Source organism: Saimiri boliviensis, chromosome 6 (genome assembly GCF_048565385.1).
Source record: "Saimiri boliviensis isolate mSaiBol1 chromosome 6, mSaiBol1.pri, whole genome shotgun sequence".
Taxonomy (NCBI): Eukaryota; Metazoa; Chordata; class Mammalia; order Primates; family Cebidae; genus Saimiri; species Saimiri boliviensis.
In genome coordinates this window covers 72,222,717-72,248,040 of record NC_133454.1, presented here as the reverse complement: position 1 = coordinate 72,248,040, position 25,324 = coordinate 72,222,717, and the positions used below count along the sequence as shown (strand labels likewise).

The 25,324-nt window shown below is 53.5% G+C and overlaps 1 protein-coding gene across 1 annotated transcript in view; it reads left to right on the top strand.

Moving 5' to 3' along the window:
• ARHGEF17 (Rho guanine nucleotide exchange factor 17) overlaps nt 1–25,324 on the top strand; it is a 62,285-nt gene that overhangs the window by 22,588 nt on the left and 14,373 nt on the right. The window contains exons 2-4 of the mRNA XM_039470892.2: nt 16,159–16,236; nt 22,256–22,438; nt 25,166–25,282. Coding sequence (XP_039326826.1) covers nt 16,159–16,236; nt 22,256–22,438; nt 25,166–25,282 — 378 coding nt within the window. The remainder of the gene's footprint in view (nt 1–16,158; nt 16,237–22,255; nt 22,439–25,165; nt 25,283–25,324) is intronic.

Below are 25,324 nucleotides of genomic sequence, written 5' to 3'. Positions count from 1 at the left end.
TAATCCTCGTCTGTGCTGTGTGACTTTGGGCAAGTCCCATCCCCTCTCTGGGCCTAGAGTGTCATAGCTGGAAGAGGCCCTGGACATCACCCTGATCTCAGGGCTGACTGTGAGGGAGGAGGAAGCCAGCAAGAGGGGGCTGTCCTGGAGGTGGAAGCAGAGAGGAAGACCGTGGAGCTAGCACCCACTCAGGTTTGGCCCAAGTGGATAGAGAGCTGGCAGCAGAATTCACTGTGTTCCTGGAATAGGCAGGAAGGTGGAGAGGGGCAGGCAGCCATTTAAAAATACCCACTGCAGCCTGGCACAGCAGGTGGGGGTAGTGGCAGACCCTCTGCCAGCCCTTTGGATCCAGGAAAGGGGTTTCTGAGGGTGGGCACGTAATCTGCTGTCTCAGCACTGTGATCCCAGACATTACCATTCTTGGGGGTCCTCTTCTCCTTACCATGAGGCAGGCACCCTTATCCTCTCCTTTAGCAAAATAGGGAAGCCAGAATGGACAGATCACATCCCCCAGAACCTCGTCCTGCTGCTACCCTGGACTTGCTGTGTGACCTTGGATTGAGTCCCTGTTCCCTGCAGTCCCTATCCATCAAAGGGGGAACATGGCCTTATCCTGGCTGGCTCCCATATCCCTAGTCCTTATCCACATCTCAATTTGGATTAGAGGTAGAAAGAGAGATCTTAAGGCCCATGCCTCTCCCTGTTTTACAGATGGGGAAACTGAGATCATGGAGGGGACCCTGGATCCCTGCCCTGCATCGCTCTTCTTGGCTTTCCTGGACCCTCCTCCCTGCCCCTAGCATAGCCTATACCATCTCCCCACCCCCACTCCTGGGCCCCAGTGGTCAAATTCCAGGGCTGCCATTGCCATGGCAACAGCCAGCTCACAGGGCCCCTCCTCTGGGGTTCTCCACCAGGCCTGTTGTCCAGGGAGGAGACAGAGAGGGCCTCCCTCCCCTGGGGGCCTGGAGGGTTGGGGGTGGGGTGGGGAGGAGGTCAGACTCAGCTGGCTTCTCATTTGTTTTCCAAAGGAGAAAATGGAAGAGGCAAAAAGTGCTGCCAACAAATGCTTCTCTGTTGTCCCCGGGGGGGGGAGAGAGAGAGAGAGAGAGAGAGAGAGAGGGATATAGGTGTCACCTGGGCTGGGGACAAGAGAGCCACCCAGAAAACCTCTCCCAGCTCTCACCTGGAGAATCACCCCACAGAAGCGTTAGAGTCCAAAGGATTTTTGAATAGGAGGTGGAGGAAGATCCTCCCCAAGATCATTGCTGTTCAATTCTGAGGCTACCCAGAGACTGAGGGGTCCAGCCCACCTTGGCTTTATCTTAAGCAGACATGCCCATAGTGGAAGGAGCTACCATGGCACCATGGGAGGGGTGAGCTCCTGCTGTCCAATTCTAAGGCTACCCAGAGACTGAGGGGTCCAGCCCACCTTGGCTTTATCTTAAGTAGACATGCCCATAGTGGAAGGAGCTACCATGGCACCATGGGAGGGGTGAGCTCCTCAGCCCTTCGGATATGCCAGCAAGGGCTGCCAGGGAGGCCTGCCCTGGGAGGAGGGTTCTTCAGCCATCAGCTGACCCCTGAGGGAACCTGACCTCTGAGACTGTGGTTATTCATAACAGCCAATATTTATTGAACGCTCTCTTTGTTCCAGGCACTGTGCGAAGTAAGCCCTGTATATTCTCTACTTCATAGATGAGGAAACTGAGGCACAGATAGCGGTTTCCTGGAGGTCGGGCAGCCATCAATGGAGAGTGCTCTCTAGCTCTACCCACCTTTGTTCAGGTCCCCTGCCCACTGTTAATGTTCTGGTGTAATTCCCTCTAGGCTTTTTCTCCGTGTGTGTGTGTGTGTGTGTGTGTGTGTGTGTGTGTGTGTGTGTGTGTCTTTTAAATAACGTTGAGATGGTACAGAATGTATGCTTCTTGCTTCTCTCAGTTGATACTATACCCAAATACTTTTCCATAGCATTTCAAAGATCTCAGTAAGTGCATGAGTCACTGGGCCTTCCTGTGGTTGGACCTTGAGGTTGTCGCCAGTTTTCCCTCCTGTGAAAAAGGCCAAGTGGCTGTTCTCCTCATTCTGGGACCCTGGGCTGTCTCAAGGTCACTCCCTTAGGTGAGAAGGTGTCCCTCTCTCCTGGTTCCTAGGAAACCCCACACTTCTTCCTTCTGGGGTCCTTGGGAGGGGCGGGAATCCTGTCTGCTTGAGAGACCTTGAGCAAGATACTTAAGAGCAAGGTACTTAACTATGCTCATCATCCTCTTGTGTAAAATAGGGTAATAATAGGGCCTACCCAGGAGGCTTATTGTGAGATTAAAATTTACCTGTGGAGCGTTTAGTAAGCAGCACAGAGGAATCCTCAGGAGATCTTCTCCTCCTGGTTTATGCTTTTGCTCTCTTCCGGTCCTCAGGCCCAGTGAGGTTGTGTGACTTGCCCACAGTCCCACAGCACATCAGTGGCAGTATGGAGATTTGAGTCCCGGTCCCACCAACCTCTGTCTTGAGAACCTGAGTAAGCATGGCTTCTCACTGAGCTGAGCCTTGCTTTCCCATGGAACAGTTCATGAAATTAGGCCCTGGAAGTGTTTTGTAAACTCTAAAGTACTAGGTGGTGCCACTATTGTCAATAACCACAAGACTAGAAAGACCCTGAGTTTTGAAGGCTGCAACTCTGTAAGTTCAGAGGAGGAGGGTGGGCAGGTCTGTGCTACCAGAAAGACTTCCTGGCAGTGGTGGCCTTGGTCCTGGGCCTCAGGAGAGTAGATCCTGGGTTTGGCTGAGGCTGACCTTCAGCTGTGAATCTTATCCACTGTGCACACTTGCATGGGCGTGCACGCGCACGCGCGCGCGCACGCACACACACACACACACACACACACGCACATGTGACTATGGCTATCCAGGCATTAAGGCTGGTCACCATTGGTGGATAAATTCAGTAAGGACTAAAAGCCCAAGCTGTTGTTGGTCAGCCAGAGGCAAAGACTGCTTCTTCCAGAGGCTAGGGTGGAGGGATCGTTGAGTGGGCATGGTCACTGCCCGTGGGCATCTTGACCACCCTACACTTGCCTGATGTAATGGGAAGGGGCTTCCCTTGGTGCTGGATTACAGTAGGGACCCAGGCCCAAGGCTGGAGTGACTGACTGATGGGTAGAACTTACTCTCCCCTCAGCGTGTCACCTGGGTCCTGGGACAGGGTGAGAGCAGCAGAGGTAGGGGCTACAGTGCAACACAGCTGGTTGGTCCTCTCTGGGCAAGCTACAATGGAAGAGCTCTAAAAGCCTGGTCTGGTCTGGTTCTAGCCCAGCTGACTGCCTGCCACCCTTGGGATCATGAGACATTTCCTCTTTGAGCCTCAGTGCCCATATATGAAATGCATAGAAATGATTTCTTCTCTGCTTCCCTCCTTCAAGACAGGACTGAACATGGACATTCTCTCTCTTTTTTTTTTTTTTTTTTTTGAGAAGAGTCTTGTTCTGTTGCCAGGCACCAGGCACAATCTCAGCTCACTGCAACCTCCGCCTCCCGGGTTCAAGCAATTCTCCTGCCTCAGCCTCCTGAGTAGCTGGGACTACAGGCACACGCCACCACGCCCAACTAGTTTTTGTATTTTTAGTAAAGACAGGGTTTCACAATGTTGGCCAGGATGGTTTCTTGATCTCTTGACTTCGTGATCCACCCACCTCAGCCTCCCAAAGTGCTGGGATTACAGGCATGAGCCACCGTGCCCGGCCTGAACATGGACTTTCTAAACTAATCAGTGCACATTCATTACACCGATACTTGCTTTCATTCAGCCACAAATTCACAAATGTGAACTGAGCACTTACTCTGGGCCAGCCTCTGTTGTTGGCATGGAAACTGCTGGAACAAGGCAGAAATGTGCCCTTCCTGTTGGAGCTCACAGACTTTGTTATATGTCCCTTAGTACCTGGGCAGCTTGCCTGAATGCAAGCCTGGCACATAGTAGGTCTTTCAATATGCCGAAAAGGAGGCTGCTGATTGGGGAATTAACACCAGGCAGTGCCCTGGTCTGTAGTGGGGATAGGTTAGGGAGGATGGAGGATTTAAAAGAAACTTCCTGGAAGAGGCAGAGCATAAAAGTTAGATGGGGCTTGAACAGGGCCAAGAGCAAGGAGGGCAGCCCAGGCAGAGGAGCAGCCTACACAAAGGTGGTGTGGGGAGGAGGCTGGGGTTGGACAGTGGTGAGGTCACCTGGCCTGGCTGGAGGGGAGCCTGGGAGGTCACACACGTAGGCTGCTGAGGGATGATTGCACCTTAAGCTTCCCTAGGCCTCTGGTGACATGAATAGAATTTCTGGAACTGTGGTAAGTGGGGAAGACAGCCTCTTTTGGCTGTGGGGCTTTGAGAGCCCCCAGAATTTATCTTCAGCCAAGGCAGACCCTGGTCCCCTCCTTCCTGCGTCAGCTCCCTGGGGCTCTGGCTGAGGCTGGCCTGGCCTTTCCCAGGGTGCCTGGCCCACAGCCTAGTGAGTCATCTTCTGCGCCAGAGGCAGGACACCCCATCCCACCAACAACACACCACGACTGCAGCCCTTCCCCCTGCTCCTGAGTCTGAGGGAGGGAGGGAACAAGAGGGGCTGGAAACAGACCCTGGATAACTTCCGTTCCCACGATCCCAGCCTCCTGAAAGCTGGGGAGCTGGGTGGAGGAGAGGGAAGGGATCCCTGCTTTCCAGTGCTCTGTGCAGGTCAAGAATCAGAGGCTGAACTGTGGTGGTGCTGGGCCACATGGGCCTGATTCCCTAACCAATGGTCCAGTGCTGAGCCAGGTTTAGACATTCTGAATGAAATAACTTTTGGAGCTGGGAGAGGAAGGCCCCTGGAGGTCATCTCATTCACAGGTTTTAAGCCAGTGCTGGGACCACAGGGCAGGCCAGTATGTAGGCAGAAGTGTGCATAGGGTCAGGTGGGTGCATTTCCTGGGAGCCCCTAAAGCAGGGGTTTGCTAGATTTACCAAGTCCTACCTACCCTAAGGCTCCATGGGATTCCCATGGGGTCCTCCTCGACTGCCAACGGCAGGGCAACCTACCCCCCTCAGAAACAGATGTGGGGCCCAGAAGATCTGGGTTCTGGTTTCTCTGCCTGTAAAATGGGGGTGACAGTCCCAGCCTCTTGAGGATGATTACATTCAGAGTTTTTGAGCTCCTCAGATGTTTTTCACATCTGCTGGGGGTCTGTCTATCCATCTACCCCTTAACCCCCACCACCTGCTTCCGGTTATTATCTGTGATGTTAAGAAACTTTTCCTTCCCAGCCTGGAAGGTCCAGCTGTATCTTCTTGAAATTGGGAGGGAGAGGGGTGGATCTCAGAGAAGAAAGAAAGGGAAAAAAACCACATTAAAAAAACAACCACGAGTTAAATTCAAACCACATGCACCACAGCTCCTGCCATGTGGGCCTCTGCTGTCACCTGTGGGCGTCTGGTGGAAGTGCAATTCTTGGGGTTTCAGCTTCCTCCCTGGAGCCTTAGGCTTGATCCTGACGCCTGAAATCAGGGAGGAAGGTCAAGCTGTCCATCCTCCACCTCTGAGCATGACCTCACCTCCACCACCTCTGCCAGGAAGCCTGGTGGGGAATTTAGAATCCATCTGCACCTTCCCTCCTCCCCCGTTTGTTTACAAAGGGGGAAACTGAATCCCAGAGTGGAGAGGAATTTGGCAGAAGTTGCAAAGCAAGACAGTCAATAGATAAGTATTGTGCACCTACTGTATGTCAAGAGACCTGGTCTTTGGTTTTATGGATTTTCTGGTTGTGGGGAGCAGGGAGCAGACATTGAGACCATCCTATTTCCATCTAAATTCCAGCCATCCATGGAAGAGAATATAGCCCCGACCTCCTCATTCAAGGTGCTCTGGACTTGGCTTGACTCCTTGTTAATGCATTCTGTGACCCTGGTGAGGTCACTCAGTTTCCCTGATATACCAGTTACTTGGGGTCAAAAACCAGCTTTGCCACATCCTGACTTCATAACCTCAGGCAAGTTGCTTTGCTTCCTGGAGCCTTCGTTTCCTTATCTGTAAAATGGCAATAACAGGCATACATAACTCAGAGGATTGCTGTGAGGACTAAATGAGGTAATGCATGAGAAACAGCACCTTACTAAACACTGGCCAGCTGTAGATGTGAGCTCTCACCACAGATAAGGGGAGCACACCTCATTCCGGAAGTCTAGGAGGGGGCTGGGAGCACAGTGGGTAGGGGGGTCCCTTCTGGACTAAGAGTGCACCAGCAAGGTTCGGCAGCTAGAATTTGGGCTTGAGTCCCAGCACAAGGAGTGAGGGCTGCCACCTCCATCCTCCTTTCAGCCAGCAGGGACAGTTTCTGGAAGGAGTGGTGAGGTTGGAGTCTCAGCTAGACCCCCTGGGCCAATAGATGAAATCTAGCCTGTGCAGAAATAATCCCCTTCCTTCATTTCTCCAGTCAGCATATGAAGGACCCTGGGTTCACAGTTCATCTCTTCCACTTACTGGCTGTGTGACCATGGCTCATCTACCTCCCTGATCTTCGGTTTTCTCAGCTAGGCAGTTCTCACTGAGAGTCATGCAGTTGTGGTCAGATAGTGCTGGGCTGGAATTACCTTGAAGGCATCCTTACTCACAAATTGGTGATTCATGCTGGCATTTGGCTGGACATCATCTGGCTTGTCAGCTGACATACCTACACATGGCCCCTGCATGTGGCCTGCGCTTCCCCACAACGTGGAGGCTGGGTTTCAAGGATGAGTAAGCCAAGAGAGCAAGACGGCAGTACATAACATTTTTATGACCTAGCTTTGGATGTCACATAGCATTGCTTCTTCTGTGCTCTATGGTCAAGGCAGTCACAAAGCTCTACCCGGCTTCAAAGGGAGAGGACCCGGACCTCATCACTCCGTGGGAAGAGTCAATGCCACGTTGTAAGAAGAGCATGTGGGCTGGGCATGGTGGCTCGCACCTATAATCCCAGCACTTTGGGAGGCCGAGGCAGGAGGATTGCTTGAGCCCAGGAGTGCGAGGCCAGGTTGGGTAACATAGCAAGACCTAATCTCTAAAACATCTTTTAAAATTAGCTGAGCATGGTGGTGCCCACCTGTACCCCCATCACTCAGGATGCTGAGGTGGGAAGATCGCTTGAGCCCAGGAGTTTGAGGTTGCAGTGAACTGTCACACACCTACACTGCAGCCTGGGTAACAGAGCAAAACCCTGTCTCAAAAAAAAGCATGTGAGATGACAGCTATTTTCAAAACATACACTCTACCACACCCACTGGGGGTGATTATGAGGAAAACAGCTTATTGCAGCCTTGACATCCCAGGGCTCAAGTGATGTTCCTGCTTCAGCCTCCCACATAGCTGGGACCACAGGTGCTTGCCACCAGGCCAGGCTTTTTTTTTTTTTTTTTTTTTTTTTTGGTATTTTTTGTAGGGATGGGGTCGTCCTATATTGATTGTTCAGGCTGGTCTCGAACTCCTAGGCTCAAGTGATCCTCCTGCCTCAGCCTCCCAAAGTGCTGGGATTACAAGCATGAGCCACCGTGCCCAGCTACTTTTGCTTATTATTGAAGTGACCCCTTCACTTTCCGTCTCTGCCATTGAACCCCATGGACCATCACCCTCACACCAGTTGCGCAGTCACATGTCCACATAAGACCCCGACAGGGGCACACACAGACATGGAGGAGTCCACACAGAGTGGACACAGGTCGTGTCACTCATAATCCCACCCCAGGTGCACACACAGACCCACCTAAGCAGGGCAGTGTCCCCACAGCAGGAAGGTCCAGTGGCTCTAAGGAGCTCTCCTTCCCCTTCCCAAAGCACATTCCCCAGAATCACGGAGCCCACCCTGAGCAGCCAATCTCCAGGGAGCCCTGTGGCTTGGACACTTCCCTTCCAGCTGCCTAGGAGGCCTGGGAACTCTGTGGAGCCTTGAGAGGCTCCTCCTTCCAGAAGGGAGGGTCTCTAGGGAACAGGACCTGACCAGGGGAGGCAGGGGAAAGGGAGGAGAGAAGAGAAGGTAGGGGGATGGGAAGAAGATAGAGGCCTCAAATAGGAACAGATGGAGAGACTGAGGCCCCAAGAAGTGTCTTGCCCAAGCAAGGTCACTTCCCTGGTAAGTGGCGGAGCCAGGATTTGGGCTTGAGTTCTCTGGCTCCAGAGCCTGCCTTCTTAATCTCTCTACACCAAGAAGTCCCCCTTTTGGAACTTTCATCTTGATGAACTGGGCACCCGAGGAAGGCAGCGGCTGTCAGGGAAATGGATAGCCCATTAGGTTGGGAACATCCTGTACCAGTCCCATGCTTGTGGACTTTGGTGGGGTCAGGAGCATCAGACAGTCTGTCTGGGCCATTTGCCAGGGCTGAGTTCCCAGGGAAGAGGATCTTCTTTGACTCTAGCATTACCTGTGGACGGAATTTTGTTTACTACCTAAACCTTCAGGAAAATCCATGTCACTATCTTGGAACAAAGGAGGCTGAAGAAAGGTAACCACCACACCAGGTGGGTGGGAGTGGGGAGAGCCCAGCTGTGTGCACCAGGCCAGGGGAGGTGGAGAGGGGCTCTCCCCACTGAGGAGGGAGTGCAGTTTAGGAGCTAGGGCCCTGGAGGTGGCTGGTAGACCTGGATTATATTTCTTACTAACCAGGTGACCTCTCTGAGCCTCAGTTTCCTGGTTTGTAAGAAAGGAGAGCAGTAAATAGAGTTTTTGATGTAGGACTGCCATGGGCATTAAAGGAGCCAGGATGTGCAAAGCAATGGTAGGGTGCCTGGCCCCTGAGAACTGTCCAAACAACATTAGCGGTGGGGGCAATTCTGAGATTATGGGCTTCCCAGTGTTCTAGTTTGGGCAGCTCTGGGGCCCAGGCACTCTCTCTTGACAAAGATTTAATAGGGTTGTGCCTCCACCTGCAGGAGCCTGATGAGGCCTGCTGCCCCGAACTGGCATTTCTCCTTCACCACCTGCATCATGCTTGTCATTTCTTTCTCAATTCCTGTCTTGTGTAGACTGTGGTGCCCAGGAGGGCACAGGCCTCTTTCCTTACCTTTAAATCCCCAGCACAGTGCTTGGCATCTAGTAGGTTCTCAATAAGTATTTATTGAACGAATCAGCTAATGAATAAAATAAAAATGCAATTAATTACTCATCCATTAAACCATGTATCTGTGCATTCATTCATGTATTCATGACTGTCATTGATCTGCTCATCCATCAATTTATTATTTATTCATCTATCATGATTCCATCCTTTCATTTATTCAGCCATTGCTGGTTATCCATTCATTTGGCTGTTCATCCCTATGTCTAGCCTTTCTCATCATTAGTCCCATTTGGTCCAGCACCAGCTGCAGGACCAGGTGGCTCCCAGGTGGACAGTGACCAGATGCAGGAGTGTCTGGAGGCAGGTAGTCAGGGTATCTGGATTCCCGCAGAGATGGGAAAGTTGTCAGCAGATTAGGCAAAAGGAGGGAGGGTTAGGTGCTCCCCAGGACTGGTATAGAAAGGCGGTCCCACAGAGCTGGGCCCCCATCCTGCCTCTCCTGGAGTGAGATGGTACTTACATAGAACAGAGCCCTTTTTCCACCTCTGTCTTGCCTTCCCTGAGTAAGGAGCCACGTGAGAGTGTGGCTCTTTCATGGGAGAAGAGGTGTTTGCAGTGGGGTGTGGAGTATGGAGAGGAGAGCTGGGTAGGCCTTCACCAAGCACCTTGTACACTTAAAAAAACTCTCCTGAGCCACACTCACTCTGTACAATTGCAAATACCCTAAAGGAAAATAAAATCAGCAGCCAGAACAGGAGCTCAGAGGAACAACAGGACCACACCTGCACAGGGTTGCCTTGGCCGGCATGTTGCCCTCACCCCCTACCCCAGCTGACCTCATCCTGAAGGGCTCTGATGCCTGTGCTGCTATGGGGCCCTCCCTGGAAACCCTGACTCAGCGACCAACCCATATGCTCCTGTTCCTTCTCTTTGCTTCCCTTTATCTCCCCACCTCACCAGTCCCCCTCCATTGCCAAGACAACAGGCTTAGATCTCATTAGCCATCCTTAATGAAACAGCAACAGCAGCAGCAGCAGCAGCAAGCAGTGCCTTTGGCACCAAGTCCCACCCCCTTCTTGGGGAGAGGGCCCTTCAGTGAACTCTGCTTTCTGGGCACTCATATGCCTCTGGATTTCTTGATCTCAGGACCTTGTTCATGCCATGCCTCCTCCAGGAAGCCCTTCCTGAATACTTGCCCCTCAAGCAGCAGTGACTCCCTCTGCTGTGCCCTATGAGAGAAACCTGTGTGTTGTCTGGAAGCTCCTGGAGGCCAATAAGGATGGACTGATCTCTGCAGGGCCCCATCTCACTGAAGCTAGTGAGGGAATGGATGTACCTCTTTAAATCCTGAGCCATACACTGCCTCTCAGCCATTCAGAGAAAGCTGATGCCCAGGGTCACGTAGCTTGAGATAGGGTCAGATGGGGGACGAGATGCCCTGAGAGAAAGCCAGATGTGGGTTAGGCATCCTCAGTGACCAAGCAGTGGGGCCGGAGGTGGGGCCCTCAGACCACTGTCTGCATGTGCTGTGGGACCTGGATGTCTGGACTGGATCAAGGGCCTGTCCCTCCTCCCTTTCAAGCCACCACTCAGTCAATTGGTCTGGCTGCTCCAGACCCTCTGCATGCCCAGCTCGGGGAGGAGGAAGAGAAGGAGCAGGCTCCACCTGCAGGGAAGCCCACAGTCCCTCCAGTTGGGAGGGTAAGAGGCAGAGAGCTGTTTAGACTGGTCTGCCTCTCAGTAACTGCTGGGCATGTGGGGAGAAGGGAGGAGGAATTATTGGGGGCTTGCTTATTAAGCCAGGCCTGTACTGTGTTCACAGTGTCATGGCTTGCAAAAGGGACAAGGACGCTGCCCTCAGGAAGCATATGGTCTTCTGGGAGAAGATGGTCCTCAATCTAGTAATTGCTTAAATTCGTATTTAGGAACTGCAATACATGGTTACGGTGTGGAAAACCGAGAGGCTTTAAGAGCAGAGAGCAGATGCACATGACCTAATCTGAGGATCAGGGAGGGCTTCCCTGAGGAGGTGACATTTGCACTGAAACTAGTCTTAAAGGAAAAGAAAAAGGATTCCTAGGTGAGGGAAAAGGCATGGGCCAAGACCCTGAGGCAGGAGAGAGCATGGTCAGTTTCTGGAAGTTAAAACTGAAGTGGCTGGAGCACATCAAGCGAGGAGGTGAGAGGAGTGGACAGATGGGCCTGGCTTGAGCAATAGGGTCAGGATGTCCACTGTGCGGGAAACCAAGGGAAAAGCAGATTTGGGAGAGGGAGTCAGCTGGGAGCTTGGTGAGCATGAGAGCGCTCAGCACAATAAAGGCATGAAGTCTGCCAGGGCTGAGGCACAGCTGCAGGGTGCCTCAGAGACTCCCCTGCCCCGGCATCTTGTGGGGTGGGAGCTGGTGCAAAACCAGGTTGCTTATCCCCACCCCTCAGTCCAGATTAAGTGAGTCTGGGATAAGTTCTGCTGTCACTCTGGGCTGTGAAGCAGCAGGCTGTGAGGATCCTGCTTGGAGACAGTCTAGGGGTGCATAGTCTAGGGATGGGAGCATAGTCTAGGGTTGAGGCGGATGGGCAGGGACAGGACTAGAACCCTCCAAGATGGTTCCAGGTATAGGACACAGGCCAAGCTGGGTTGGGGCAGTGGTAGAGATGATTTGAGGTGGGTCCTTTGATTGATAGCCGCTCTCCTTCAGGCCCAAGAGTGCCTCCCTTGGGTGAAAGACCAGGGATGTGTATGTGTGCAAATCTCTCAACGTCCAACTCTGGACACAGTGCCTGTTTCTGCCTGGCAATAGTTGTGTGAACACAGAAGCACTTGTCTGGGCGCAAGGAAGGATCATGTTCGTGTGTGTCAGGGTTCAGGTCTGTAAGGGACTGTGTTGAGGTGGGTGCACTTGGCCCTGACCCCCCTGGTGCATAGGGGTCCAGGCCCGAGGGCAGGTTTCCATGAACGTGGCCTATTCTGCCTAGGTGTGTTTGTGCCCCTGTGTGTGACCTGTGCTCCGTGGCTCCTCGGTGGGAAGCTGCGTTCAGCGTGTGCCCGCGCTGGGTACAGGTGTGGACAGAAAGTACATGTCGCCGCCTTTGTTCACCGGTGTGCGCCGACTCCTGTTCTGGGGTGAGGAATGGGTCCGCGAGCGGATGCTGCCGCGTGGGGGGAAGGGGCGGGTGCGTGGGCTGCCCCCAGCGGGCTAGGGGAGATGGGGCGGCGCGGAGAGGGCGGGGACCCTCCTCCCCACAGCGGCGCCGCGCGCGCCTGGCTCGCCGGGCGCACTCCCAGCGCGGAGGAGGCAACAGCGCCGCCGCCGGCCGGGCTGCAGCGCTCAGATCGACGCTGGCACTGACCACCGCGACCGCCACCGCGACTGCTGCCGCGGCCTGGCTGGGTCCCTAGGGAGCGAGGGTGGGAGGGAGCCCCTGACTCCACGCCGACCCCCGCCCCCGTCGCCACCCCGGCGTCCCCGCCCCGGCGGCGGGCCGGCCGCATGCTGCAGATGGTGAAGACCCTGGCCCAGTTCACCATCGCGCTGGAAGACATGCGCGATCTGGGCCCAGCCGCCGCCTCCGGGGAGCCCACCGGGGGCAGCAGCGCTGACGCCGAGGAGCCTGGGGAGGCCCAGGTACGGGGAGGGGGAGGGGCAGCCAGGGACCTGGGCCCGTGGCCTAGAACTCAACCAACCCAGGAGACAGCGGGGATGGGGTGGGGGGAGGGGAGCCATGGGGCGCGGGTGCTCTCTGTGACGGGGTATGGAGACCAGGAGATTGAAGGTGAAGAACCTTGGCAGGCGGTGGTGTGGCTGGCAGGGCGCTGAGGGCACTCCGCTTGCAGAGTGGGTCCCTGTAGAAGCCGAGGCTGTTGCTAGTGGTATCCTGGGTCCACAGGCTCAAGAAGGAGAGGTTTTCCCAGTTCTCTTAGGCTTGAGGTGGCCTCGGGTGTCTGTGTGTGCTGGGAGGTAGCCCTTGTTGCTCCCCACTGCCATCCTACCGCTGTCGCTGGGCCTGCTGGCCCTTGGAGGAGTCATGCTGTGGTGGGACCAGCAGCCTCCAGTTCCCAATGGTGTGCGTTCCCGTGGGGGAAGGGAGGCGTCCTGGGGCCGTTTCCCTGTCTTTGTGTGTCTCCCGGCCTGGACTCTGTGCCATGTTCCCTGTCCCAGTGGGGGCTGTAATTCTGTCCCCTCCCCATACTGGGCTGTGTCTCTCCACAGCCTCAAGTCTCTGTGCTGGACTGCCTGGCTTTCAGCTGCGTGACCTGGCCGTGTTTGGTGTCTGTGCCGGGCGGCTTGCCTTTATGGCGTCTCTGTGTGTGTATCTGTCTTCACACTGTGCACATCAGGGTCTCAGTCTTTGGGTTGTGATGCCCCAGTCATCCCAGGAGCGGCCCCCTCTGTCTTCCTGCTGTATCCCCCAGTGCCCACCTTAGTGCCTGGCATCGCAAAGGGTTGGGGCTGGCAAGGGATGAGGGGCGCTGTGGGGAAGCTGGGCCTGCAGGGTTGTCCCGCCCAGAACAGGTGGGCCTGCTGTTCAGGCTGACAGCTGCGCTGTCTGCCTCCCACCTCCCCTGTCCACCCCCCAGCCCTGCACACTACACCCGTGTCTGGGCACGTGTGGAGGGCTGCTCGTGAAGTGACAGGGAGCTGGCCTTGTTTTCAGTGTCTACCTGACAGCTGAGTGACAGGCTGCTGTGCTCTGCTGCAGGGAGAAAGCTGGGAGAGGCGGGCATTGCAGCGTCAGCCTCCCTGTGTCACCCCAGCCTCCCGGCATCAGGCCCAGCGCCAGCCCTGCCTCTCAGGAAGCCTTGCTGACCATGACCCCTGTGGCGCCCGTTGGGCCTGACAGGGCCGTGGTGTGGGCGGGGGAGGGTGGCTGAGGGGCCCAGGGCCGAGCCTGGCCTGGCCCCACTGTCAGGGAGCTCCCCATGCCATCTCACTGAGGTGGAGGAAGGGTGGGCACTGGTGACCTGCTGCTTGTGGACAGAGCTGCTCCGCCCTACTGTTGCCCTGCCTTCACGGTGTTGGGAGGGAGGGATTATTAGTTCCATTTCATGGAGGAGAATGTGGAAACAGGGCCGTTAGGTGACCACCATAGCCACACAGCCACTAAGGGCAGCCCTGGGGACCCTGTGGCCCGTGGCTGCCCAGTCTGGGTGAGAACTCTGGAGGCTGAGCCCCTGAGAATCATGAAGTGGCTGAAGAGACCCTGGTCCTTACTGTGCCACTCACTGGCTGTGTGACCTTGGACAAGTCATGTCACCTCTCCTACATGACTCCTCACCTGTGCAGTGGAAATGGCAACACCTGTGTCACAGAGCTGAGTATGAGGCTGAAGTGAGGCCATGTCTGTGGGGTGCTGAAATGTCCCTGGAGTGGGGTAGGGCAGGATTAGACATTTGGGCCTGTCTTCGGGAGGCCTTCCTGGCTCCCACTGCCTCCTTCTGGAAGCTGCCCTGGTTTTTTAGAGGCCACAGGAGCACCAAAGATAGATGGTCTGCTTGTCTCCGGAGGCTCTGAGATGCCTTCCCACCTGTCAGAGCCCAGGGCTGGCAAGGGTGGGCTGGCAAGGATGGGAAGAGCCAGCCTCCCATTCCTCCCTGCACCAGGGGGTATCATTCACACCCCCACTACTGAGTTCCTAGCATTGGAGCCCACTTTTCTGAGTGTGCTTCATTATAGGACACGAGGGGGACAGGTCTTACCCCTGAGTCCCTAGTCAGAAGGTGAGGGATCTGGGGTTGGGCATGCCAAAGTGGAGGGGAGCAGTGGCTGGGTTAGGCAAGCTGGACAGGCCTGGGCTCAGGTCCACTAAGACATGGGCCGTGGGCATGGCAGTGACCAGGGCAGCCCCACTGGTTGAGTCCCTACCCTGAGGGACTAGAGGTGGGGACTAAAGGGACGCCACAGACATGGACACCCGGGCACGCCTCCTGCACAGCATCTGCTCGAACCAGCAGGCCTTGATGGCAGGAGCCCAAGATAGGGTCTGCAGATGCTCAGGCCAAACCAAGACCTGGGAGGGGAGTGGAGAGAGGAGAATAACCCAGAGATTTGGGGCTTGGAGGAGTTAGAGGCTTTGACCAGGATCACTCTAGGGCCTTAGAGAAGTCAGTGAGGATGCTTGGAGTGGAGTCTCTGCCAGAGAAGGGAAGTTGTTGGGGCTGGTGCTGTCTGGAAAGGCTTCCTGGAGGTGGGGGTGTCGGGGAGAGGTGTAGGGACTAGTGGAGAGGAGCAGCAGGTAAGCTCAGTTCCAGGGGCTGAACACAAAGAAGGCCTCCTAGACAGGGATGAGGATGCTGTGCCTGGGGGTGTGGGTGCAGAGGCTGTGTGACTCCTTGGGGGCTCGGTAATTGAGGTCATCAGATCCATAGGATGGAGGCATTGGTGTCTGGGTTTCCTTTTTCCCCTCCCTAACATGAAGAGAATAATAACATCTACCTCACAAGGTGGCCAAGATTATTGAATAATGCATCATGCTTAGAACAGTGCCTGGTGCATAGGGGGGCTTAGTTAATGTTTTTAAATGAGAAAATTGGGATCCAGCCTTGTCTGAGAGTGGCTGAACCCTGACACCGCCCAGCTCTGTGACCTTCAGCACTGACTTCCCCTCTCTGGTCCACAGTGTCTTCTTCTGTAGCAGGGTGATGGTGTCTGCTCTTAGGGATGGTGGGCAGCCAGCTGGGTGAGCATGTTCCCATAGCGCTGAGCCTGAAGGCGGAGTCTTCAGAGTTGGCAGCTTGAGTCGATGCTGGCCTGGAGGCATCATTCTTTGCAAATGTGAAAGGTTATTGATTTTTTAAAGAACTGTTTTAAAGAGCCCGGCAAAGGAGCCAAGAAGTGGGTTGGTGAGATGGGGGTGGAGGAGTGAGGGCTAATCATGCAAGGCCATGTGTTTGAAGTACAAGTGCGGGGCAGTGGGGCGCAGCTGAGCAAATGCCTGGCAGAGCGGAGGGCCTGGGGGCCTCAGGGGAACAGCCAGGAGCCCTGGGCGGCAGGAGGGAAGGGGCAGGAGGGTAGGGAGAGGGTGTGGGCGGGTTCTCTGGGTGCCACATAGCAGCTGTTGGTGATGGAGTCTGAAGGGACCAAGACCCCTGTTCACCCTCTGCTCCTGTCCCCACAGGACATGCGGAAGCATGTGGCCATGACCCTGCTGGACACAGAGCAGTCATATGTGGAGTCGCTGCGCACCCTGATGCAGGTGGGACTTGGGCCCACTCCCCTGAGAATGGCCTTTCTGCATCTAGGAGGCTGTCAGATGGGTGTGAGCAAACCCCTTTCATGGACAAAGGGCCAAGGCCAGAGAGCTGTGTCCCTGGCACCTATTGCCTTTCTATGCAGAACCTCCCAACAACATGGTCATCCCAGAGAAGGAGGAAGCCCCCTCCTGAGCAGGAGAGAATGCAGAGGGGCCAGGCCACCCCAGGGCAGGCGTCCCTAACCCCACTGTTCTTCCACCTCCCCCTGGCAGCCCTGACCCTGAGCTTAGATCTGTGAACTCCCTCTGGTGTGCCCTCTCCATTGTATTCACAGATGGGAATATGGATTGAATAGAGTTCAGTGTTTAGCACCTGCTGTCAGTGGCACTCAGTGAATGCCCACTATGGAATGAATGCTCTGCTACAGGAGCTCACCGTTCTGCTGAGGACACTCTAGAAACATCAAGAGGCACCCACCAGGCCTGGGGTCGGGGGGTTCCCTGGAGGAGGTGCTCACCCCCACTAAGACCTGTCTTCTCAGCAGCAGGAATGGCACCTTGCAAAGCCAAGTGAGGCCTGGTACATTCAGAGGTCCATGTGGCCAGCACAGAGCACAAGGTGCTGGTCCTATAGCACTGCTGTCAGAGTCGGCAGAGGCCACACTGTGGGGGCCCGGAACACCAGCAGAGGGCTTTGAGCAGGGGAGTTGTGTGGCCTGTTTCATGCTTCATGAAGTCTGTCTGACTGCTGGGAAGGTGGGAGGCAGAAGAGGAGGTCAAGGCCATTGAGATCAGGCAAGGATAGAGGTTATAGGAAAGGAGTGCTGGGGACAGACACTCAGGAGGTGGACTGGTCAGGCCAGACTCAGTAACTGGTTGGATGTTGTGGGCAAGGTGGGAAAGCCCAAGGTGATGTCTGGGCTCCTGGCCTTGGAAAGGTGGAGCACAGGGGAGAAGCACAGCTGGGGCAAGGTGGCGAATGCAGGCCCAGACATGAACCTGGAAAGCCCCATGGCCTGGATGCACACACGACCTGGGGCCGGATAAAGTGTGGACCTGAGCAGAAGTGGGCCCTGGCAGTCACCATTGAGGATGAATTTGCCCAAGCCACCTGGGCAGAGTGACAGCAAAGGGTAAAGGTAGAACCTTTCCCTTTTGGAAACATTCAGAGCATTCACTCACTCCACAAACCCGCAGTGAGCCCCTGCTGTGCTCCAGGCAGTGTTCTCTGTGCAGGGGCATGAGTGGTCAGGGCCTGTCACCTGGAGCTCACAGTCTACAGCAGAGACCGACGGTGACCAGCCAGACATCACAACCAGTGACACATGGTGATGCAAAAGTGGGCACACAGAGTACGTACACACAACAGGGATACACCTTAAAAGGAGGGAAATTCTGACATCCTACAACATGGATGAGCCTGGAAGACACAATGCCAAGTGAAAGAAGCCAGTCTCAAAGGACAGGCACTGTCTGATTTCACTTGCGTGAGGTTCCTGGGGTAGTCAGATTCAGAGATGGAGGGTAGGATGGTGGGGGCTGGGGGCTGGGTAGGAGGGAATGGGGTTATTATTTAATGGGTACAGGGTTGCAGTTTTACAGGATAAAAAGAGTTTTGGAGCTGAATGGTCGCATAGTATGAATGCATTTAATATCATTGAACTATATGCTTAAAACGGTTAAAATGGTAAATTTTATATTATATATATTTTACTATAAAAATATATTGCTTTTGCTTGTTGTTTTTAAAAAGTGCATGGGGAGATGAGAACACAGAAGGGGGCCTGCCCTGGTGTGGGGGTCAGGGAGGGCTTCCCTGGGGCTGGGGTATTTAGCTGAGACCTGAAGGGTGGGTAGATTTTGGCAGAGCCTGGAGGGATGGCTACCGGCAGAAGGTGTGTCAGGGACAAAGGCCAGGAGGCTGGAGGGAACCTAGAGCAGCAGAGAACCAGAGGTGGCCAGGTGGCTGCAGGAAGGAAGCCTGCTGGGCATGGAGCTGGGCTTTCCTGTGCATGCAAGGGAGCCATGGGAGGGATGCAGCCAGAATGCCAGGCAGGAGGTCTGAGGGGGTCCCTTGGTGATAGTTGTAGGCATTAAGATCAAACAGTCCAGGGTTTAGGTCACTTGCATCCTCACTGGGTGATACTAGCCTAATCACCTCACTTCTCTGAGCCTTGAGCTTGCCTGCAAAATGTAGCTGATCTACCTATCTCCCAGAAAGATTTAAAGGTGATGATGCTGGCTGGGCACAGTGGCTCACACCTGTAATCCCAGCACTTTTAGGTCAGGAGTTCAAAACCAGCCTGGCCAACATGGTGAAACCTCATCTCTACTAGAAAAACAAAAATCAGCCAGGTGTGGTGGCAGGTGCCTGTAATCCCAGCTCCTTGGGAGGCTGAGGTAGGATAATCTTTTTTTTTTTTTTTTTTTTGAGGTGGAGTTTCGCTCTTGTTACCCAGGCTGGAGTGCAATGGCATGATCTCGGTTTACCGCAACCTCTGCCTCCCGGATTCAAGCAGTTCTCCTGCCTCAGCCTCCTGAGTAGCTGGGATTACAGGCACGCGCCACCATGCCCAGCTAATTTTTTGTATTTTTAGTAGAGACGGGGTTCCACCGTGTTGACCAGGATGGTCTCCATCTCTTGACCTCGTGATCCACCCGCCTCGGCCTCCCAAAGTGCTGGGATTACAGGCTTGAGCCACCACGCCCGGCCAAGGAAAATCTCTTGAACCCAGGAGGTGGAGGTTGCAGTGAGCCAAGATTGTGAGCCACTACACTCCAGCCTGGGTGACAGAGTGAGACTCTGTCTCAAAAAAAAAAGAACAAAAGGTGATGATGCCATCCATGCCTGCTCACAGGCAAGAGGCAGGATCGGTGGAGAGCTGGGAGCAGGCAGGGCCTGGGCATGTCTTTCTACCTCTGCAGAATCTCCCAGACCCATGCAGGGCTGCACTCAGAAAGGGGTCAGGACCTGTGGGCAGAGGAAGCCAGAGTGTTGGGTGAGCAAAGCGGAGGTGGACAGGAAGGTGTCATGTGAACCCGAGGACCATCCCTGGAGGCAGCCCTGGAATGTGGGAGGAGGACAAAGGTCTGGCTCCAGGTCAGGAGCATGACTCTAGAGCCAAGCCACCAGCGTTCAAATGTGGCTCCACTTCGTGGCCAGCTGTGTGACCTGGAGCATGTCACATGACCAGTCTCTACCTCAGTTTCCTAATCTGTGGAGAGGGGATAATAATAGACCTGCCTTGAGTGCAGATTATTAGAGAGGTATGTGTATAATTTAGCATATTGCCTGCAGCTCTGCAAGCATGGTAAAAAGTTGCATGTAATCTTTGTATTAACCTTGTGAGGCAGATACTATATTATTATTAATACGAAGAAACTTGCCCAGGGTCATCTATCTAGTGAATGCTATTAGGTGACATTCACTGAGTCAGGCACTGTTCCTGTTCCACTATGTGCCAGGCACTGTTCTGAATGCTTTAAAACAGTGAGTTAATTCATAAAAACCGGACGATAAACCCCATTTTACAGGTGATGAAACTGAGACACAGAGAAGTAAAGCCACTTGTCCAAGGTCACAGAGTTAGGAAGTACCACATCCTGGGTTGAAATCCTGTCATTGTGACTCTGGGTCCTCCCTGTTGCGCACTAGTATACACTGCCTGAAGCACAGTGGTATTCAAATTGAGATTAGACTCCATAGCCCCGGTGTTAACTTCCAGTGATCAGTGCCATCACTAATTGATAAGTGTTGTTCCTGCAGACCAGGTGGATGAACAAAGAAGTTAAATAGAAGTTAGGAATCGGCCGGGCGCTGTGGCTCAAGCTTGTAATCCCAGCACTTTGGGAGGCCGAGGCGGGTGGATCACGAGGTCGAGAGATCGAGACCATCCTGGTCAACATGGTGAAAACCCGTCTCTACTAAAAATACAAAAAATTAGCCGGGCATGGTGGCACGTGCCTGTAATCCCAGCTGCTCAGGAGGCTGAGGCAGGAGAATTGCCTGAACCCAGGAGGCGGAGGTTGCGGTGAGCCGAGATCGCGCCATTGCACTCCAGCCTGGGTCACAAGAGCGAAACTCCGTCTCAAAAAAAAAAAAAAAAAAAAAAAGAAGAAGTTAGGAATCAGAAGGAGGGAGGATTTGAAACTAGGTCCTAGGGCTACACCCCTTCCTCAGCGTCACTCTCACCCTCTAAGCCTATTTTCAACTCTTAATACTCGCCCCTTTCCCTCAACACCCTGACCAGTCCTCCTCCCCTTGGGACCCTGATCCCGCTCCTCTTTTCGGTAGCACTCACTGTCTTCAGCATGCTGCATAGTAATTTACATATTTATTGTGCTTCTTTCCTGCCTCTCACCACTCACAAGTCAGCCGCAGAGGGGGTCTCTGCAGTGAGGTGCCCCAGTGCTGGGCGGGCTGAGCTTTGGTGAGTGAATAGGGCATTGACTTCTGGCAGGTTCTGTACTGGGCTCTCAGCCATTGTTTTTCCTTTCCTCCTGATGTGTGCCCGCTTCTGTGTGGGTTACCGGGACCCTGAGGTGAGTGGTTTAGCTGCTGCTTCTGCTCCTAGTGGGCAGCGGGCCCTGACCCAGCCCAGCAGCTGGCTCACCTGTGGGTGGGAGACTGCCTGCCTATCTCCTCACCGTCATCCCGGCCTTTTCAGAATCCCCAGCCAAGAGAGAGGATTCTGTTGAGCTTTGCTTTCTCAAGGCTGTTTTACAAAACAAGCCAGATTTTTAAAAATGTTTAATATAAATGTTATTGCAACATCACATATGCTTTTTCAAATAACACCCTCCTGTTTCTTTGGCCTGCAGTTACAGTGTGGGGCCAGTAGAGGGCCACCTCTCCACAAGCGCACCGGTCCCTGAGCTGGGCTCTTCAAGCTAGGGGAATATCACTGCACCTAGATTTGACGTAAAATAACGGGAGTTTTAGTCACAGATTGGCCAGCAGGTATGAAAACTGTAAAACAGCGTTCAAGGAGTGTCACTAAGAGCATCCAGTAACTTCCCATGTGGTCTCGTGGTCTCCCACGACCCTCCCTGTTTTATCTTCACAGCATTATAGCCTTTTAACTGACTATGAAGTTTTCACATGTCATCCATTCTGAGACTCACCATCTTCATATTTTAACATTCCTAAATCAGGGTTCATTCTATAATTGCTAGCATATCATAATTTAATTGGCAATGAGTTTTTCTTAAAAATAAAATAATGGCCAGGTGCAGCGGCTCACACCTGTAATACCTGCACTTTGGGAGGCTGAGGTGGGCAGATCACTTGAGGTCAGGAGTTTGAGACCAGCCTGGCCGACATGATGAAACCCTGTCTCTACTAAAAATATAAATAATTAGTGGCGCACACCTGTAATCCCAGCTACTCAGGAGGCTAAGCCAGGTGAATTGCTTGAACCCAGGAGGCTGAGGTTGCAGTGAGCTGAGATCGCACCACTGCACTCCAGCCTGGGTGACAGAGCAAGACTCTGTCATGAGATGAGATGAGATGAGATGAGATGAGATGAGATGAGATGAAATGTTTCTTAGATTTGATGAAATACGATTTTTTAAAAAAATTTCTTTCATTCGTGTGTTTCATCATACTAGATCCTAAGATCTATCAGGACAGGGATCATGGTCTTTCTTATTCACTGCTGTCTCCCAGTTCTTAGAACAGTGCCTAGTACATAGTAAGTGCTCAGTAAACCTTTGCTGAGTTAGGGGTGGGAGGTCTTTCAGGGATCCCCGTCTTGCTTTCCTTATTACAAGCTCTGTTGTTCATGCATTAAACCTCTCCTAAGCACCCTTGCTGCCTCCTGGGCTCAGAAATGAGGGCATGGGCTTAGGTTTTCACATCTCCCTCCTGGAGCTGCTGGTCTCATGAGGGAGATGTGGCAAGCAGGGCACTGAGCTGCAGGCCCGGGTGATTCTGTGTGCACTCACACAGGGGCCCTGTTGTAGGTGGGGTGGGGGGGCGACATCTCTGAGAGAGCACGCACTGACCCTGTGGGTCCTTCAGGGCTACATGCAGCCACTGAAGCAGCCAGAGAATTCCGTGCTCTGTGACCCTTCACTGGTGGATGAGATCTTCGACCAGATCCCCGAGCTCCTGGAGCACCACGAGCAATTCCTAGAGCAGGTTCGGCACTGCGTGCAGACCTGGCATGCCCAGCAGAAGGTGGGAGCTCTGCTCGTCCAGTCGGTGAGTGACCCCACTGCTTCCAGCCCCCACAAGCACAGGCCCTCCTGGAAGGGGCTGGATGTGGCCATGGACCCCTCCCACCACTCCCCCCGCACCTGGATACTGACTCTATTCCCAGATCTGGCCCCAGAACTTGGCTCAATGTTAGCACTTATCCCAGCCCCTGGGTGGACCTGAACTTGGACACTCCCCCGCATCCCAGAGCTTAGCCAGATTCTGGCACAGACTCTGACCCCAGCCAGACACTGACTCTGATCCTGGACCCTACCCCACCCCCAGTTGGCACTGATGTGACTCTAGTCCTGACCCCAAGCTGGTGCTGATGCTCACTCAGACCTCAGATGGATGCTGGTACTGACCTCCACCCTATCTTTACTGGAACCAAAATAACTGTCCTGGTCCCGACCCCAGACTTGGGTAGGATGTTGATGCTGGCTGAGTCTTGACTTTTTCTCCATCAAATATTTTCATCATAATAGCATAACTGTCTGCTAGGCATTATTCTAAATGCGTTATGTCTATAACAGCCCTAGTAGGAGAGTTCAGTGATTACCCTGGTTCTAAAGTTGGTGACTAAGACGCAGAGAGATTATTAACCTGATGAAAGTTACAGTTAGGAAGTGGTAGAGCAGGCGTCCCCAAACTATGGCCCGCGGGCTGCATGCGGCCCCCTGAGGCCATTTATCTGGCCCCCCACTGCACTTCAGGAAGGGACACCTCTTTCATTGGTGGTCAGTGAGAGGAGCACAGTATGTGGCCGCCCTCCAACGGTCTGAGGGACAGTGAACTGGCCCGCTGTGTAAAAAGTTTGGGGATGCCTGTGGTAGAGGATTCAACTCCAGGAACCCAGTTCCAGTGCCCAGGCTTCCCCCATACTGCCTCTCACCACAGGCCAGATCTCCACTGTACACTTGACAAGCTCCCACAACAGTGACTGAGACCTTAGAAAAGGTATTGACTTCAGAATTCAAAAAGAACATCGAAAGCAAAACCAATAAGCTTTTAATTAAATGCCTGTAAAATATAGCATGCCATTTTCATTCATTGTTAAATTTAGTATTTATAAGAATTTAATTACATTTGAAAAACTTCCAATTCAGTTTTATTTTGCCAGAATTCCCAAGAATATACCATGGTGACTGGTAAATCATAGCCAAATGCAAACTAAATGGTTTCCCACAGCCACATAATTTCAAAAGCAAAATTGTAACAATTCTTCCAAAAATTTTACAAGTGTAAAATTACATCTTTTTCTCTGGGATGTGGGTGTTTCAGTATATTTGCTCTGCTGTGGGGTGGGCTCTTGAACCATCTTAGAATGTCCCTGCTGACCTGGAAACAGATGGGACCAGACAGGGGTGATGGGGCCTCAGCTTGGATTGAGTGTTGATGTCTCCAGCCCATTGTCACCCTTAGTGTCACTAAGCTCAGCCGCCTGCCTGGACCTTGATGCTGACCGTGGACTATGGCGGAAGCCCTGGAGCCCCAGGGATGGGTCAGCACAGGATGCTTCATCCCAAGGTGGGGGTGGTAGGTGAGGGCTGTCTTCCTCCCTTCACTGCTTCATGCCCTGCCCTGTTCTGTCCAGAGGCAGGGACAGTTGACACCTTAGAGAGACAGGACTCTGGCCAGGCCGGGTGGCGCACGTCTGTCATCCCAGCACTTTTGGAGGCCGAGGCAGGTGGATCATGAGGTCAGGAGTTGAAGACCAGCCTGACCAACATGGTGAAACCCTCTCTATACCAAAAATACAAAAATTACCCAGGTGTGGTGGCGCACACCTGCAATCCCAGCTACTCAGGAGGCTGAGGCAGGAGAATCGCTTGAACCCAGAAGGCAGAGGTTGCAGTGACCCAAGATCGTGCCACTGCACTCCAGGCTGGGTGACAGAGCGAGACTCCATCTCAAAAAGAAAAAAAAAAAAAAGAGACAGGACTCCAAGGGGGACAGAAACACCACTAAAGTGGTCACGTAGCTTATCCACGATACAGTTGAGATGGAAACCCAGGTGTGCTGGTTCCCAGACGAGGCTTCTTACCAATAACCTCCCTATTTAGTCCGCCATCAGCATCCAGCAGGTGTTAGCCACCAACTGTAAGCAGTGAAGGGTGGAAGACAGTCCTGCCCTGAGCTGGGCTTAATACTGTGAGTGGGATGGGAGGACTTTCCATGGAGAGGGAGAACTTGTCCTAGGAGATCAGGAGAAGCCAGAGGCCAGTGTAGCACCAGACAGAGCTCTAGTCAGGGAAAGGAGTGCTTCTGAGAGGAGGCAGAACTGGAACACAGCCCTGAGGTGGGGTGAGATGTGGATGAGGAAGGGCATTCCTGGTGGGGGGATCTGCATGAGCAAAGGCCAGATGGCTAGAATGAGTCTGTCACTCAGAGAACGGGGAAGGGGAGACCTGCCTGGCTGGACTTTGTGAGGTTGCCCAGTTGGAAATGAGAGAACCAGGTCTGAGCTCACAGGATACATTCAGGTGTACATATGTACATACATGAACAGTCATGCCCAGATAAGATGAGCACTCGTGTATACCTGTGTACACATACACATATGCCTAAACACAATCACACTTAGAACCACAAGACACATGCCTGATCCTGTAGAGACGGTATCATTTCTAATTGGAGGAAAAAGATGGTGACTCTTGAATCAATGAAAACTAGGACAGGGTGACTGGGGTGAGGGACACCTTGAGGGTTCCCAACCTGCCTCCTCCTCCACAGTTCTCCAAGGATGTCCTGGTAAACATCTATTCCGCCTATATTGATAACTTCCTCAATGCGAAGGATGCTGTGCGTGTGGCTAAGGAGGCGAGGCCAGCCTTTCTCAAGTTCCTGGAGGTACCGTGGGCTAGGGCAGGGAGATGGAGGTCACTCTTGCCT